Raw genomic sequence first — 17,181 nt, forward strand, 5'->3', positions numbered from 1 at the left:
TTTGGATTGCCCGCTTAACACTGATTCGCATACTTAGTATGATTATCTGGGCCAATGTAATAATCTGAGCTCAATATTTTGGGAAACTTGCTCTGCGACGACAGCTAATACCCCAATAGAATTTTCACGAAATGAGAGCAGCTAATTATCGCTAGTAAGCCCTTCACCAATGCCAAACGGGAATGAAACTTCAATGTTGATTTTCAGTTAGTATTTTATTTATGAACTATTAATTTATTTAAAACGAAACATACAAAAGGTACAATACATAATTGGAAACAAATCAAGTTATAGCCAAATTATATTCACAGTTTTTAATAGTAGTAGAAACTTTATTCTATGCTCTGGTTTCCACTAACAATTTCCATATTACTTATATAACATTGTGTATTTGGGATGCCGTACCTAGGCGTACGATGGCAATCACACACATTGGGTCTTTAATTATTATTAGGCCAGTATGTATGCATGTGTTTATATAATGTTTTATTCCTACAAAGATTTTTGTTTTTGTTTTGTTCTTTTACATTTATTATATATTACCAAGTGTCCCGAAATTGTACGCACTCGCGTTGACTTTCTATTCATGCTAATCATAATGCATTTAGCCGAGCCCGTTTTATAAATTTTGCCGTAACACGAATATTGTATGTACATTTAATTAATAACCTCTCTATTGTGAGCATACGTTAATTGGTTTTTGGTAATTGAGTTACTCCAATACTATCTTATTCTATTCCGAACCGCAGGCCCACACACCACAGAGGCCCAAAAGAACAATACCAACCAAAAACCCAATGCTAACAGTATTCCAGTTAGCAAAGTGAATTTTGTTGTTTTGTTTTTGTTTTCGCTTAAAGGTTTGGTCCGTTTGGATGCAACTGTACTTTGGTTGTGGCCAGTCGTTCGTTCTATTTGTTTTTGTTTGCTTAATTTTGTTCAATTTTCCAGAATGTTGTCCTTATATATCTTATATACATTTGGCTAATTGGGGGACGAGTGACTATTTTAGAACGTGAACCGTTTCGTATTTGGACTATAGATGTATACACATATATGTAAATATACTTAGATATATATTTAGTAGTAGTAGTGGTATTTAGTACTGCTTATATACACGTTGATTGGATGCTCTCCAATTTATATAGACGTACTCACTTAGTTACTAATTAGGAAGGCACTTGACATTTAAAACAATAACGTCAACTTTAACAAAGAGATGAGAAACGACTAGAAACGACAAAAACTCAAAACAATTTTACATAAACATATCCATATGGCACATGTAGTAAGTGCTACATAAATATATATAGATCTGCAAATGGAAAATACAGAAGTCAACGACTATTTCTTAAAATATTGTCTGCAGTAGCATTTCCATTTCCCTTCACTTTCAGACACACTCAGAGGCATTCAAACACACTCGCACACAACTAAATATATATACACATTTTGCTAGTTAGGCACTGCTGTCAGACCATCCTCCTCCAAGGTAAGGACCTTGGCACGCAGGAGTAATTCATTAGCCCGCTGGCCAGAAGTTTCCCATGCCCCATAGGTAAAGCTATTCCTAGCCGGATATTAATTACGCTCATCCATTTGTAGGGCATTAATCCGAAATACACAGCACTGAATTATGCAGACAACACAGCCGAAATCGCTCATACGACAAGTTGTACGGCGTGACTGAGTTATGATGCCGCCTCTTGCTACAAACCTATTCGCTGTGATAAGCCGCCCAATAAAGCGTTTATGAGGCTCGTCGTTCTAAACAAAGCACATACATCCATGCACACACACTCATAAGCAAGCACAAACACACACACAGTACAAAATATATATATCTCTCTCTCTTTCTCTCTCGCTCTGCTTTTGGCTTGTTCAACACACATCCCGCTGTCGCATTCTCATAGGTGCGGACAATTATGAAGATTCCTTTTGGTACGGAAATGGGAATATCGTGAAATTTATGAGGGTGTGTGTGAGTACACACACCCATACACACACATGCACGCAGATACACATGAATAGAAGTATGAACATATTTGGAGCTCGCTTCCTCTCCCAGCGCTGAGCACAGACAACCCATTAGTTGAGCCTTTGCAGGAGGACTTTGGGAGTTTTGCTGTTCCTTTCGCATCCTTGATGTATGTGTGCTGTAATATTTGCTGTGCTTGGGCTTGTTGGCGCTGTGTCTGTGTATTCATGGCATTTGTGCGCTTTTATTTATGCGTGCGTTTACATTATTGATAACATTAAATGAGCTTCACGCAATTTGTTTTCATTTGTATGGTTGAACCGCATAATTTAATGATGTTGGCGATGGCGATGCCGATGCCGATGCCAATGCGAATTTCGATGCCAATGCCAATGCTAATGCCAATACCATTACAAATGCATATGTTTCTTGACTGCTCATATGAGCTCCAACTAACTAACGAGTAATTAGTTTTGGTTGCCATGACAACGATTGCATAATTAAAGTGTTGTGAAAAAAGCAATTAAGGAAGTGAAATCAAGTTGTACACAAAGTATTTACACATGAATATAGAATCACGTATGTAGTTATATCATATATCATTCACTCAGGCAGTCAGCCACTCACACACTGGAGAGCTCTGTGCAGACAAATGTTTAACCTACAAATTGCGGTAGCCTAAATTTTCTATTTGATGGCGCCTACTGTGTACTGACCTAGGACTGTGCAAGTATGCGTATTTGTCCGCTCCACTCATTAGTAATTTACAGTTACAGTTACAGTTACAGGAAGCTCGTCCATTTAAGTACATTTATGTATACATATATATTTTAAAAACAGATGCCAACATTTGTTGCGGCGACTCCAAGAGCCATCTACTCCGTACACACCTGTTGTTGTTGTTGTTTCCGACTCTGGGAGGAGGGCTCTGAGCTTAGGTCGTTCCCCTGTAGATTTGTATTGTCGTTTATGCTAGCAGCGTCCAAGGGTACTTTTGCCCCATTGTCGGCTTGTGGCTAGGGTCCGGATGCCGGCACATGAGCTGCGTCTGGATCGGAGGTCGCCAGAGACTCTGCTTGAGCACCTGACCCACTCTGCTTGGTAGAACTCTGGACGTTCGGGGAGGTCACGTTGATGGCCGTGGTATATACGTGAGGCTCGCAGTCCGCAGTGGTTGGTCATCCGTAATAGAATTGTGAGCTCACCGGTAAGCCAGTTGAAAGTGTACGTGGAGCTGTGCCGTCATATGATAGCTGCGGATGTAACATAGCCGCTGCGGCGGGCTTTGTGCGACGCAACGTTGACGTGCCAGCGGCTGGCAGATGACTTAATGTTGCCATCGCCAGAGGCGAGGTGGTCGGCGTCTGTTGTGTCTGTGGATGAGCCGGGGAGCCGCTAGCCAAGGAGGACGGTGGCGTCGGCGTGTTGGCCGGTCGCTGAACAACACCCATGCCCTCCGTATTTATGAGGTACCCGCCGCGAATGGTGGGCGCCGTTGTATACTGGGCCAGTGACGTTAGGGGCACCATGGTGTCTGCAAGCACACGAATCGAAAAGTTGACGAAGCGTGCCCCAACAAGCGAGCCCAACTAGCAGCGAGCTGAGGCTAATGAAGATACTTACTAATGCCACTGCTACCAGGCAAAGCGCCGCCAGGGCCATTCGCGCCAATTACAATGGCCGGTGCCAGGATGCCTGTCATGGGGCCCTGTGCTGCAGATGCGCTGCCCGCACTGCTGGTAGCCACATATGTGCTGGGCGCAATGCCTATGAGATCGGGTGACTGGCGTGCGCCTATTAACAGGGGATTGGGTATCAAAGCGGGGGCCGCGCAGGGTCCGCCAACGGAGGACAACTGGCTGGGCGCTAGACTGGCATACAAGCTGCTGGCCGGCGCGTAAGTGATGTAGTTCTGCAGTGTTCAACGACAGATGATAGATGATAGATGGCATTGGCCAAGGGTTAGGGATGAGTAATGTTACCCACCTCGTTCTTTGACACGCTGGGCAATGGTATCGAAGTGGTAAGGTCAATGTCGGCGTCTATCTCGGAAATAGTGTCGTTAAAGCCGCTTGGAATGGTCGTTTCATCGCCCAGGCCGCCGCTCGTGCCCCCCTTGGTGGAGGAGTTCGAGTGGGTGTCACTGGCCATGCGTCGCTTTTGCAGCAACAGGCGCGCTACCACAATCACAATGGAGCAGAGCACACCGACCAGCCCGACAATTAACAGATACAAATAGAGTCGCTGCTGGTCATCTGTGAAATGAGAAAATCTTTTAAATTAACAAATGCAGAAATTTAAATTCGACGAGCTCACTTGAGCCAAGGATTTTCATAATAATAGCAACATAAGCCCGCTCCATTTCATTTTAAAATTTCTGTTGAATTTCATGTCGTCTTTGTTTGAGAATAAGATCTGGCAAGGCATTCGTAAAATGTTTGCGTGGCCCTTACAGACAGTGATTCCTTGTGGGATTACGCCTACATTGCGGACTGTTTTTCAAAGAGCCGCACCCAGACTCCGCCCCACTTACAGGCGGGGTCTGTGGACCGACTTGTGACTTGTATTTTCTATTACTGCCCAGTGTAACGCAATGTGACATTCGGGTCAAGTCGGAAGAGACTTACCCTCTAGACTTAAGTCGGCACTGTGTGTCATCACCGGATTGACGCCACTTCCATCCGCATCAGCGTCCAGCGAGCCGTTGGTTGCGGTGTGAATGCCCTCTGGATTGGAGTTGGCAGCGCGTCCCGCGCCGCCAGTTGCGTTGCCTCGTGATGTTTTGGTGGTATTGCTGTATAGTTTGGGTATAGCCTCTGACTCCTTGTAGATGAGCTCATCGTCGTACAGGTCGTTGATGTCGCCCTCGAAGTCCTCCGTTTCGTCAGCCTCCACCTCAGACTCGTTGCTCTCCTTTAACACTTGCTTCGGCACTAGGGAACAAAGACATAGAACAACCAAACGAGCAACATAAATCATGCGGCCAAGTCACCGGTAACGGAGGGTCGGACGCCAAGCACCGGGCATCAATCTTGTGCCACGACGCGCGGTACGATGGGATGCGATGTGATGGAAGGCGACTCTACGCTACGCGATGCGATGCAATGCGATGAGATGCGCTAACAAAGGCGCGCCCTAAATCATTCTGAGTGGCAGAGGCAAACGCCCCTTGATTTTGCCCACGACCTACTTACCGCATGTGTAAACAACCTTCAGATACATTCGCGAGTTTGGCTGGCACGGAGTCCCAAAGGTATTCGCATCCGCGGCCAGATTGCACCGCCTTCGGCCATGGCAAATTTGCATCACAGTCTCCGTGGCGAATGAGGCGAGGCATGCTATTAAAGGCCAGAGATAGAAAAAGTAGTTAGAGCGCGGGCAAGCCACGGATCAGGCTGTCTTGATTGATGCAATCCACAGCTCAAGCACTGCCAGGCCACCATCTCCCCAATACTCACTCTCCTCACGGACCCCTTGCGGCTGTGGACACTGAATGCTCTCGTACTCAGTACGTCCAAAGCTGGCGCTGTAGACGGCGATGCGCGAGTACGGGTTGCATTCCAATTGTGCGACATCGTTGTGGCAGGCAACCTTGCTGCGGAATTCATCTGCAAAACGAAACGAAGGCAACAGACTCCTCTATATTTATGAAGTATAGTGTGTAATTTTATTTAATCAGAAAAGCTAATTCCTTTCTAAGGAACTGCGTTTCCCCGGGAATTGTATATCCAATGATTGAGATAATCAATGACTCGGATCTTTGTAATTGGAAGTCACGAGCTCCGACAGTTCAGTCAGACAGTTCATGCTGGGCGCCTCATTACGGCACCGCCAACAATGCTGAATTCCAAATGTATATATGTATGTGCATATTCGATAATGGGACACAGCATTTGCCGAAACTTGAAGCTCCCCAGTCCCAGTCCCCATTCGAGCTGGGGGCCATGCGCCAAGTACGGCGCGGAAACTTAATTTTGTACCGTCGATGTTTTTCAAGTTATACAAAGCACGTGCAAATGCGATTGGACTGGTACTGCCACAAGGCAATGCCTCCGTTGGCAGCGTTCCTACCGGTTCGATACGCTTCCTTGCCCCGCGGTTGCTGGACACGCCCTGGGACGCCAAAGCCCGCCAACTGCTGTTTAGTGCTAGTCAATGCCCGCCCGTGTGCCATCGCTCCATTCCACCTGACTGAATTTTTGGAACGCACAACAACTCCGTAAAATGGCTGTCTGGATGGTAGTGCCCCATGCCTCGCCTCCGTGTTCGTGTCCTTGTTCGTGTCCATATCCGTGTCCGTGTCCGTGTCCGTGCCTTTGCCTGTAATAGTATTTGTTTGGCAAAACATCGGCACTGTGTGCTTTCGGGTCATGCCCTAGGACGAGGACTTTTTACTACACACACACACACACATACACACATGGCTGGGCCCAGTCCCAGTCCAATCGAAAAGCCAAAGTCCGGATGCAGCCAACTCTCGTTCAACTCATTCGGCTGGACGTTTATGTGTCGATTCCGGCAGTCGAGATTGTTCAGCTCAGTTTGGCCTGTTGTTATGCTGTACAGTGGGACGGACTGTGGGACTGCTGGACTGTTGGACTGTTGGACTGTGCGGAATTTGTTAGCCATTTTACGTGTGCCATTGTACGCCCAATAAATTCAACCAAATTAAACAAAACTTGCGCTGCAGCTGCTGACTGACTTACATGGGCGACATTTGTAGGCGATCTCGACGATTTTCCGGCGCTTGGGGCAGGGGTCGCTGCTGATTGCATTCGAGCTGGCCGTGCTGCTGTGATAGCTGCTGGTGCCGGACGAGTCGCCCACTCCGCTGGCGCCCAGTCCGTAGAACTGCGGGGAGCCGTGGAACTTGCAGTGCTTCTTCTTCTGGCAGGCTTCCACAACCGTCTGCAGCAGCGAATACTGTAAGCGGAGAACAAAGGTGGGTGAGAACAGAACGAAAAATCAGTTGCAATTTAGTTTTCCAATTTTATTTCCTTCGTTATTTATTTTTCATTCGTTTATTTTGCTCTCCTCTTTTTTTTTTACTTGTCGTACTTGTCGCACTGGCGTGCAAACAGAAAGAGCTGAAAAGTGAACGAGTCCAGGAATTGGCCGGAAATTGTAAACTTTTACAAATTGAAATAAAATATTTGCATTAAATATGTAATTGAAGTGTTTCCACTTGTGTTTGACTTTTTCGCTCTCTAAATATATTATGATTTTAAGATAGAAGTCGATAAGGGGCGGTGCCATCGATGGAAAAGTGCAATCAGCTGATGCAATGTATGTAAAGTTCCCTTCCCATTACTGCTCTACTTTTAATGAATAGCCCAGGCACTTTATGGACTTTTATGATGTTTGATACCACGCTGGATTGAAGATAGCGAAACATGGTTGATCCATTTGTTATGACCATTATGTGCAAACAAGTTGTTGTCCATCATCTGCATGGCATCTATTCAATCAACAGCTGCATTGTCTCCTGACTATTAGCAATTTTTTCATCGTTCTATTTAGCGTTTCAGCCAGCTGACAGGCACGTCCAGTGTCAGGCCAGCACAAAAAATGGCCACGTCTAGCTGCGTATAGCGCACAACTGGTGCCTGGTAATCCGTAGCGTGAATGTAAACTGTTTATTTTCAAGTTATTTTTCACTATCTTGTGTTGACAGCGCCGAGAGGATGATGAGCATGGGTGGACAGGCGGACAGACGGACAGACGGACAGGCAGACAGACGGATGGAGAGGCGAATAGATGGGCCCTACAACGGCAGACTGACAGCAGGTTTAGATTTGCTTGGCAGCCTCAGTCGCTGGGCGAGTCGTCACAAAATTTAATAACAACGACAGCGACAGTGACAACACCCTGAGGACCGGATGCGACAGAGAGTGAGCGAGGGAGAGATACTAAAACAGCGAGCGATGAACAACAAAAACAGCTCTTTGAACAATGGCTGGAAAATGGAGACAAAAACGATGCGAGAAATTATTTGCTGTGGTAGCCATTTTTAGCGCCATGTTGGCGCTGCTGCTGCGGCTGCTGCTGCTGAGCAGAAAGTTTTGGGCTTGCTGGGTCGACCCGGCCCAGCCTAATGATGCCCCATGGGACGTGAAGGCATCTTGGCCAGCACAGCGGGCTGGCCGACAGGCCAGACAGCGCATTGACTTTGCCTGACACAAAGGCAACTTTTGGCCTTCGTCAATGTTTTTCGTAGCGTTTCTCAGCGGTTCGTCTGCTACTCATTTTGTAGCTCCCACTGTCAGATGTAACAGAAGAACATTAAAAACGGAATCAAATGAAATGAAATGAAATGAATCCAACTGTCTGTCTCGTATTGTTTTCTATGTTGTTGAGTTTGCTTGAAATTTAAATTCATTTTGGGTTCAAAGGATGCCTTCAATTATTGGAGAAGCCAACTGAATTGCTTAATGAATTGGAAGCGTAATTCGGAATGTGGACAAACGAATTTCCTTATCCTTTTTCTGCTTAAAAAGAAGAAAGCAAGTGGAATTTAAAACGGCATTCAGTTAACTGTTCAACGTTAGCTAAATGAATTTCGACATGGCGATGAATTCCGTCTTCAGAACGACTCAAGCACTCTCAGCTCGATGATATTCTTTGTAATTCTATCTCAATTGCACTTATACTTTTTTCATATATTTTAGATTCAAGTGCTTACAATTTAGCTCACTTAAGAAACCATTCTCCGTTTTTTTATAGACAAGTGAAACTTTCCATTGAAGCTCTTAAATTGTTGCCCTGTTCGGAATTGACTTCTCTCGCTAAGGTGTGTCTCTGGCTTTGTCGGCACTTACCTGAAGAGCATTTGGCCACATGCAGTTCTCGGAAGAGCTTTCGCTCTTTTGAGCATCGTCCGCCGATGACTCGGTAATCGGTCCATTCGGTCCGCTAGTGCTACTTGGAGCTTCCATGGCAATGGCGTAGCCGTTGCTTACGTAGCGATTCGCGGGCACCTTTTGTGTGGTGGATCCGAAGATGGAGCCACGCAGCAAGTGCTTGGCCTTGCCACGTATTTCGGGCTTCACGGTGCCGGTGACGGGGCACAGCTCCTCAATGCTGTAGCCATCTGAACAAGGGGAGGTTGAATAAAGCACGAAATGGCAGACGTGTTAAGAATAAATGACCCGGGGATGGCCCACCAGAGAGAGGCCCCCGAGGCAGGCAGACAGAGAGCAAGCGCAACACTTACCTTTCGCCACGAACTTGTTGTACTGGGCAAATTCAATTGAAATGCTGGTGCCGCGCGGGCACGCAATTACCACCTGATCCGTATCACAGGCCGCCTTCTGATATGTGCGCAGTGTGGCCGATAAAAGAGCTGTTGGCGATACGTGGCGTGCGGAGCGGGCGGTTGTTAAACAGCGGAGTTTCCATTGCCATTAAGCGGGACACATGAAAAGCAGGAGATGAAAAATAGCATGAAAATAATTGATTGCGCCTATAATTAATTAAAATTTAATTAATCTATTATACATATATCGCACTACACTGCCAGCACTGATAAAGATATTCAATTAAATGAAGTCAACTCGCTTTAAACTGATCGCAGAATGCAATTTATTATGAAATTCCACAAAGAGCGCGACCGCAGGGCTCTATACATATTAAATAGCAGACTAAATTAAAACAGACAGCGGAGCTCAGCATTTTTCACGAGTTGCAGCTAACTAGAGTCCATGCTGCGAACAAACACCTGAGCTAACAGCACTCGGTCCTGGTGTCCTGACGCCTGCAAAGGAAAACAGCTCAAGCAGGAGACAGGAGCCAGGAGCCAGGAGCCAGGAGCCTTCAAGTAGCTGAAGCAATGTTCTAGGCGTGGCTAGAGCTTGGCGTTAAAATGTGTTTCCGCACTTCAAGCAGGCGGCAAGTGCACATTTTTAGCGCTCTAGAGTTCCACTGCTTCCTCAAGGGAGCTGCATGCCAAATTATACGAAATTCTTGGTAAATATTTTGCTCGCTTCGCTTCGGTTGTTTATACTCTTGCCTAAAGCAACAACCTCATTTTAGATGAGCTAAAACAAGTATATATGTGTGGTCAGTAAACTGCTGCACATACATCATTGTATATGTACATGTATCTAATATAAAGCAACTTGATGTAGGTCATGTAATTGGCGCTTAGCTTTCAATTAAATTGCTGCAATAAATCAATTTCCGACAATTTGCCATAATGTTTCAACTACCTAAATGAAATCGACAATTTATCAGCTGAGCAATTTAAATACCAAAACTTTAGTATGTATAAATCGGTATATATATATACACGTACATATATATACATATATAAATATATGGTTAACCGGGGCGTTGTCTAGTTGGGTCTCGGACATGAAATATAATTTAGCCGTTACCGTTCATTGCTCGCTGGGGCATTTCGCCTCTAATGAGTTTGGGCGCCGCGCGTGCGAATTGGTTTTGTTTTTGATGACTGCCCATAGCGTGGGCGTGACGGCCAGCACGAGGAAGTGGGGATGCGAGCAAGACTCTGAGATTGAGGATATTGCAGTCCAATGCGAATTGCCGACCAACCAACTACTACCAACAGCCCACTGTCGACTGTCCACTGCCGACTGCCGACTGATTTATACTGCGAGCCATAAATTATATTTAAATGGCGCGTTCTCGCTTCTGGCAACATGAGCCGAGCGTACCGCAGCTTGTAATTATTTCTAGATAGAGTATATGGTGTCTACATATATATATATATATATATGTAATAAATACGCTGGCTGGCCCTTGACCAAATCGCCAAATGGCAGGGCACCGCCCCGTGACAATAAATTTCGTGTCCACAGCTTGACCGCCCCATCGCCTATCGCACGGATGCAAGTGGGCCACATTAGTGGGCCAGTTAGATAATGCCGTTTAGTGGAACAGAGAGCTCTTCTCGGTTTAGCTCGTCTAATCTTTGCCATGTGCACAAAATTTAATAATTTTTAGATTATTCACATGCGCATTGCCATTGGCATCGCCCGCAGCACTTGCTGTTCATATCTCTGATATTGTACACTTGTGCCAGCTGGCGGTACATTAATTTAATTGTTATGGCTTTACAGCTGGTGTTCTGGTCTAGGGGGAACTTTCAAACGGTTCCGCTAGTCCTTGGCTCAATGTGTTGGCCGTTGCCGGTCGGAAGCGAAAGTCTCTGAAGTTTTTATTGGTGCCATTTGACTTCGGCAATCGAATCACTTTGGCATGGAGCGAATCCAAAAAGAAAAAAAAAATTAAGCAGAATGAAAAAGCTTCCTTTTGCGCTCGGCCATAAAATCCAGCCCGACTTCGTAAAACCATGACCAGCAGTGTTGAAAACTTTACCTTTTAAAGTGAAAGTATTTTCAGCGGGTTGCTCAAATTGAAAATACAATAATAAAAATAAAAAAAAGTGAGAGTCCTTTTGACCTTGCGGTACGCCCCCGGAACAGTCATTCAATACATATGTATATATATGTTTATATATTCTATATATAATGTATATTGTATACTCTGGTCTCCATTTGCAGACCAGTAGTTGCAGGATGATGGCGCATTTTTTGGGGAAACTTTTTATTTGATTCGAAATTGAAAGCGCTCCAGACAGATGCCGGTAGCTGCTGCGCTTAAAGCCCGTCCGACGTTTTACGAGCCTCCCGGACGGAGTGAAGTGACGGAAAACTGTCGGCCATGAAATGTGTGCTCCAAGCCTCAAGAACATTACTTTCTCAACTGGGTGGAGTAGACATGTGTGTGCGAGTGTGCAACGCATGTGTGTGGCTGTGCGCCTGTTTTCCACATGTGAACCGCAACGTTTTACAAACATATGAATAATTTAAATATATATGTATGTATATATGTAAATGTATTGTATATATGGGGAACCCTCTCAGTGCGGCTCAGCAGTACAATCCTGCTTGCGTCAAAGAAGATAAAGATTGAATATTTATATACATACGTGTTTTATATATGTATGAGATTATGTCAGCACATCGAATCAAATGTATTATGCAGTATTCTTAAAGCAAATGCAGCCACCAGCCAGCAGGAGCAAGTAGTTCAGGCATTGTCTTTGACATTTTTTCAAGCCATTATGAGGGCTAGAAAATAATCTAGGCTTGGTTTTAAATGTGCCTCATCGACTAATGTATTATTGACAGAGCCAACTGGGTCGTCAACCGGTTGGCCTACATACGACATCAAGCGAAAAATGGAAGAAATAAGAGTAAATAGTTTAGGTCTCTTGTGACTAATGATGCTAGGCCCAAACTGTTTTTTATACTGAGGATACACTTCACCCTTGTCCCCAAAAGTGTTATAAAAAATTTAAAAATAGAAACTGTAAGAAAAAAATACTACTGTGATTTATAGAGAATTATATACACACACATATATTCGAGTAAAAATGAGAGAGTTCACTTTGATTTATAGTGGCTTATATACATACATATACATATTTATACGTATTCGAGTGAATTTTATTCAGTAAATACTATTTTATAGTATATTCAGCTGATTGACTCGAACGTTTTCTCATATTTATTGAGTTGTGCTGTTGAATTGAAAATTTGCTCCTTTAAAAACATTTCGCCTTCTGCGCTAGTGGAACAAATGATTGCTCAGTAATTCTCAAAGCATATTTACTATGCAATGATTGATTCTGCTGCACATTTCTGCTCAAATTTAGTGATCCAGCCTGGCCTGAGATGAGATATATGTTTGCTCACACGAGGACCTTATCGACTCCATGTGCAGCGCCTTGCACAATTCATTTTACATTCGACAATTTCCAAATATCCGTGGAGCTGCTACTTGTGCGACGTCAGCCAACAGGCATCAGCATCTGGCATCTGACATCAGGCATCAGGCATTCTGTTAGCTCCACTTTAGTTGTCTCGTCTATTTGCTGTAAGCTGCAGAAATCCATTCACCCTGGACTAGCAGTGTCAACAGCCAAGTCGCTGCTTTGGGACAGCCAAAGCGCGATTGAATGGTCTCGAAGCCGATGGGATTCGATGCAGAGCAAAAAAAAAAAAAAAAAAAAAAAAAGAGGAAGAAGAAGAGAAAAAGCAAGCAACTGTCATCGGGAATTGTCGAGTCAATGGGGCAGAAGAAATTGATTTGTTTTGATTTATTCCCATGTACTTGGAAACATCAGCTTCCACCAGGGTTCCAGATCTAGCTCTGGCTCTGGCTCTGGCTCTTGCTCTGACTCGGGCACGGCCTCGACTCGGGCTCGGGCTCATCTGTCCGGGCATCGCAGTAGCTGGCTTTGACGCTGCCCTTGTCCTGTTTGTCTCCTTCTGATGCTCATGCAAAACTCGTGTTGATTTCCTTCTTTGGGACTGTGTCGAGTTCGCCCCGCTCGCTGCGAGAGCGTCTGAGCTTGTAACTTCTATATTTTATTGTCCCATTTGACTTGCTTAATAAATGGGAATGTCCCACTGCCGCCGCTGTCGAACAAAGCCCGGGGGCAGCGTTGGGATGGCGACATTCTTCTCCTGCGGTCCCGAACCAATAAAACTTGATATGTATCTGGTATGGCTGGCGCCCAGTCAGTTCTGTGTGCTGAACAAATAAATCTAATTAAATGAAATTTAATATTGCTCATTCATATTTGGAGGGGCCAAATAATGTCGATTGCGCAGCAGTTTCGGGCCATCAGAGCCTAAATGAGCCCAATAACAAAATCCATCCGGAAGAGTATTCATTCTTAAATAGCCTAAATATGATCCCCAAATCCTAATAATAATGAAATGATTTTCACTTTCCGTTCCCCAGTGCAAATGTTGACTGTGGAATTACATCAGGTCCTAGTCTGATGCTAGTTAATTCACAGATCAGCGGAAATAAGTTGTTCATTAAAAATGTGTGCAGCAGCACAAGCAGAACAGACGTAATGAAGAAAGCAGACAAAAGTGAAAGAGAGTAAAGTAAATTGTAAAATGTAGACATCTTATTTTCTCTTTTTCGCTGACGCTGGCATTGTTTTCAACATTGGTTTTGGTTTGGGGTTTGGGGTTTGGGTTTGGTTTTGTAGTGGACCCCGGTCTAATCCTGAGGAAACAAAAGTTTATGACATTTTACGAGCTTTTTTAATACTTTGTGAAAAGTTTGCACATCTCCATCCGTCCGCCGCTTATCCATCTTTAAGCTCTGCAGCTCGCCGGAAACAAAAACAGAATTTATGAACCTGTTTTGTCATATATGGATGGCTGAGCGGCTGAAAGCCGGGCCATGTGCAGCTGGACATACACATACACATACATATACATATACATTTATGCATACATACATAAATATATATAAATATATGAATGTGTGTAGTACGTATTTAACTCACTGTAGACATTCCTGACAACCCCGAATACAACAGATTGCACTCACGGAATGAACAGAACGCGTGCTTTGTGGACGCTGTGCGTCAAGTTATAAAGTAAATTTATATAAAAAACATTTTTCCTTTTCTTTTTTTTTTCGACACAGCGACAAGTGATGTGCCGTGGATCTGTGCGTGGGCGAAGGAGGGGGGTTTCCAAAATTTCCCGGGACAGACATTACTTTGCGTAATTGAGAGCATAAATTTGATGAGCTCGCGCTGAGAGTTTTGCTTTATCTGATGAGCAATGAAATATTTGCTCATACGAAGCATTCGTATGCACATTAGATAAAGCCGGGCGCCAGGACGAACATAGAATTACCTTCGTAGAGCCGGCACTTTTAAGTCCGCAAATATGCAAGACAGCCGAAATCTAGAGGATATACTCTACGTACAGTATACACGCGCTAGCGAGAATTTACATTCAGCTGGCATGTGCTTGCGCAGTATGTAAATGAATAGATTTAAGGACCTTAGGGAAACGACAGTTATATTTGTGGCGTGCAGGAGGAGCGAGCACTAAGCAGGACAGCAAATGGCGACATGTTTTCCTTATCCCCAGAGCTGGTTCGCATTTGTGAAATTTTATTAACATACTTAACAGCATAGATATATTTGTGTGTATGTGTGTGGATGTGGGCGTGTAATGAAATGCTATTTGCTGTTCTAATTCAGCACTTCGCTCACGTTATCCTCATCCAATTTACTTGTTGTATCAATGATAAGTGGGCAAATCGCATAAGGATGTTTAATTAACATATGATTTGATTTGAGTGGAACTTCTGGCTCTGGCCAGATGTCGCTTACCCAGGGGATCGATGCGAAATATGATTTCGCCTTCGGCGCTGGCCGCACTCAGGGCGCACAGAAAGGATAGCATTAAACACTTGGCCTGCGTATAATCCATTATCCTGCGAGCTGAGCCTGGGCTCCAGGTGCCGCCGGCTGGCTGGGCTTGGCTGGGCTTGGCTTGGCTTTGGCTGCTATGCGACTGGCGTTAACCGGCATCCACTTCCGGCATTACACACGCTCCTGCCCCTTGGCCAGGCTGCACACACACGAACTGTCGCACTGCTGCTGATAGTGGAGCGCTGCACGTATCGAACTTTGCATGGACTTTTCCCAGCGCTTGTGCCAATCGGCAGTTGCACAAAATTTGTTTTATTGATTTTCTGTTAGTTATTTTTCTTTTTTCTTCTCTTCTCTTCTCTTCTCTTTTCTTCTCTTCTTTTTCTTGTATTTTTATTTCTTTCACCGTTTTGCACTAGGGGGACATTTGAATTCGATTTGCCTTGCCGTCGGCTTTATCCTGTTTGCTGCTCTGCTTCTTCTTCACTGCTGAGGGTTTTCGTTTGGATGCGTCCTTTCGTCTGATTTGTTGGCACTTTGTTTTCACATTTGTTGCTTGCGTTGCAGGAAGTGCGCGAATTTCACAATTTTTCAGCTACTGCCGATGCTGCTGCTGCTGCTGCTGTTGGGCCACAAAAAACGATTTCGCATTTATTATCAATTCAGAGCGTGAAGCGCTCGCAGCCCGCGAATGTAGATCAATAAAATGCACACAGAGCCCAGCCACCGCGTTCGATTGCCATGTGTGTAATCAAATTGAATGAGCTGAACCACTCAACCACCCGAAAAACCACTACCAGTGGCAACGATCCTGCAGGGGAATACGTTGTTGTTGCCATTTTCTCCAACGACAACAAGATATGACCACGCCCACGCAATACAAAGCTGCATTTCAAAAAGTGACAGTGAAACTGTTAATGTCTGCGTATGTGTATGTGGTTGTGTGTGTGTGTGTGTGTGTGTGTCGTTTATACATATGCAAATCTGTGTCAACAATGCAAAAAATCGAATCGTCAATTGTCACGCGGCTGCTGGCGGCGTTAACTGCACATTTTTCACATTAAATTTTCATTCGGTTTCTTTGGGGCTCACAATTTGCCAGGGGGCCACTTCCGTGAAACAAAAGCCACATTGATTGCTTGCACAAGCACCACCCCCACCCCCGCGAGCAGCCAGTGACAGAGACAAGCAGCCGGCAACCATATGCCAATCGCAGTGACATTAACGGAGCGCTTAAAAACAGTTATCCGCGCGCTCTGCAATTACAAAAGGCCCCTTGGCCAGAGTAATCCGATTGCTCTCCACGTGTCCTGTGTCCGTCCATCTGGCATATCATTTGTGGTGCATCCATCAAGCCGCACGTCCGCCTTCCTTCAATTGCTGGCAATTGTGCTGCAGCGGAGCTTTAATTAAAATAGCTTCACATACATAGATGCGAACAGCAGAGATAACATTTGTTCAGGGCCATCACAATTCGCTGACTTGATCGCAGTATTTAAATTTGAATCCAAATTTGAATTTGGCTTAATTTCATTTGGATGCTCCTAATGCAGTGCTTAATAAATGTCTGTCATGTGTGTCAAGTGGTTGGCAAGTGCTCGCAGCTGCTTCAGCCCCTAACGCCTTCTGCCAAGTAGCTGCAATTAAAATAGTCATACACACACAGACTAACACTTACGGACTCACACACAGACACACTCGCTCTTAGTCAAGCCAAGTTGATAAACAAATTTTGTCAAGTGTCGCTTGCTTTTCATTTAGCAACTGTATCACAAGGACACAGCAAATTGTAAACTTCATCAATTTTGAACAATCCTAAAAGGGTTTCTAATAACAACACACACACAGACACACACACACACATGTCATATACACTCATTAGTAAAGGACATTTAGTTGACGGTATGACAGCTTTGCCGGCAGGCCGTAGCAATTATGGCTCGGACTCGTCTGCAGCTGTGGCGTCTGACAAAGTGTTGGC

General features: G+C 44.7%; 1 protein-coding gene across 3 annotated transcripts in view; it reads right to left on the bottom strand.

The window, feature by feature from the left end:
- Nucleotides 1-204: 204 nt before the first annotated feature.
- Nucleotides 205-17,181, bottom strand: part of LOC108608994 (uncharacterized) — a 30,589-nt gene continuing 13,612 nt past the window's right edge. Inside the window, exons 2-11 of one of the 3 annotated variants that reach the window (XM_018000660.2) lie at nucleotides 15,159-15,819; nucleotides 9,192-9,320; nucleotides 8,797-9,068; nucleotides 6,685-6,901; nucleotides 5,437-5,586; nucleotides 5,173-5,316; nucleotides 4,606-4,911; nucleotides 3,965-4,233; nucleotides 3,602-3,890; nucleotides 205-3,512 (exon numbers count right to left, since the gene is read on the bottom strand). In XM_018000660.2, coding sequence (XP_017856149.1) covers nucleotides 3,157-3,512; nucleotides 3,602-3,890; nucleotides 3,965-4,233; nucleotides 4,606-4,911; nucleotides 5,173-5,316; nucleotides 5,437-5,586; nucleotides 6,685-6,901; nucleotides 8,797-9,068; nucleotides 9,192-9,320; nucleotides 15,159-15,258 — 2,232 coding nt within the window. In that variant the 5' untranslated portion in view covers nucleotides 15,259-15,819 and the 3' untranslated portion in view covers nucleotides 205-3,156. Of the gene's footprint in view, nucleotides 3,513-3,601; nucleotides 3,891-3,964; nucleotides 4,234-4,605; nucleotides 4,912-5,172; nucleotides 5,317-5,436; nucleotides 5,587-6,684; nucleotides 6,902-8,796; nucleotides 9,069-9,191; nucleotides 9,321-15,158; nucleotides 15,823-17,181 lie in introns of all 3 variants that reach the window. The other 2 variants (XM_089465414.1, XM_018000659.2) reach the window with 2 other exon arrangements.

Source organism: Drosophila arizonae, chromosome 2, assembly GCF_054131065.1.
Source record: "Drosophila arizonae isolate 15081-1271.41 chromosome 2, UAZ_ARI_1.0, whole genome shotgun sequence".
Classification (NCBI taxonomy): domain Eukaryota; kingdom Metazoa; phylum Arthropoda; class Insecta; order Diptera; family Drosophilidae; genus Drosophila; species Drosophila arizonae.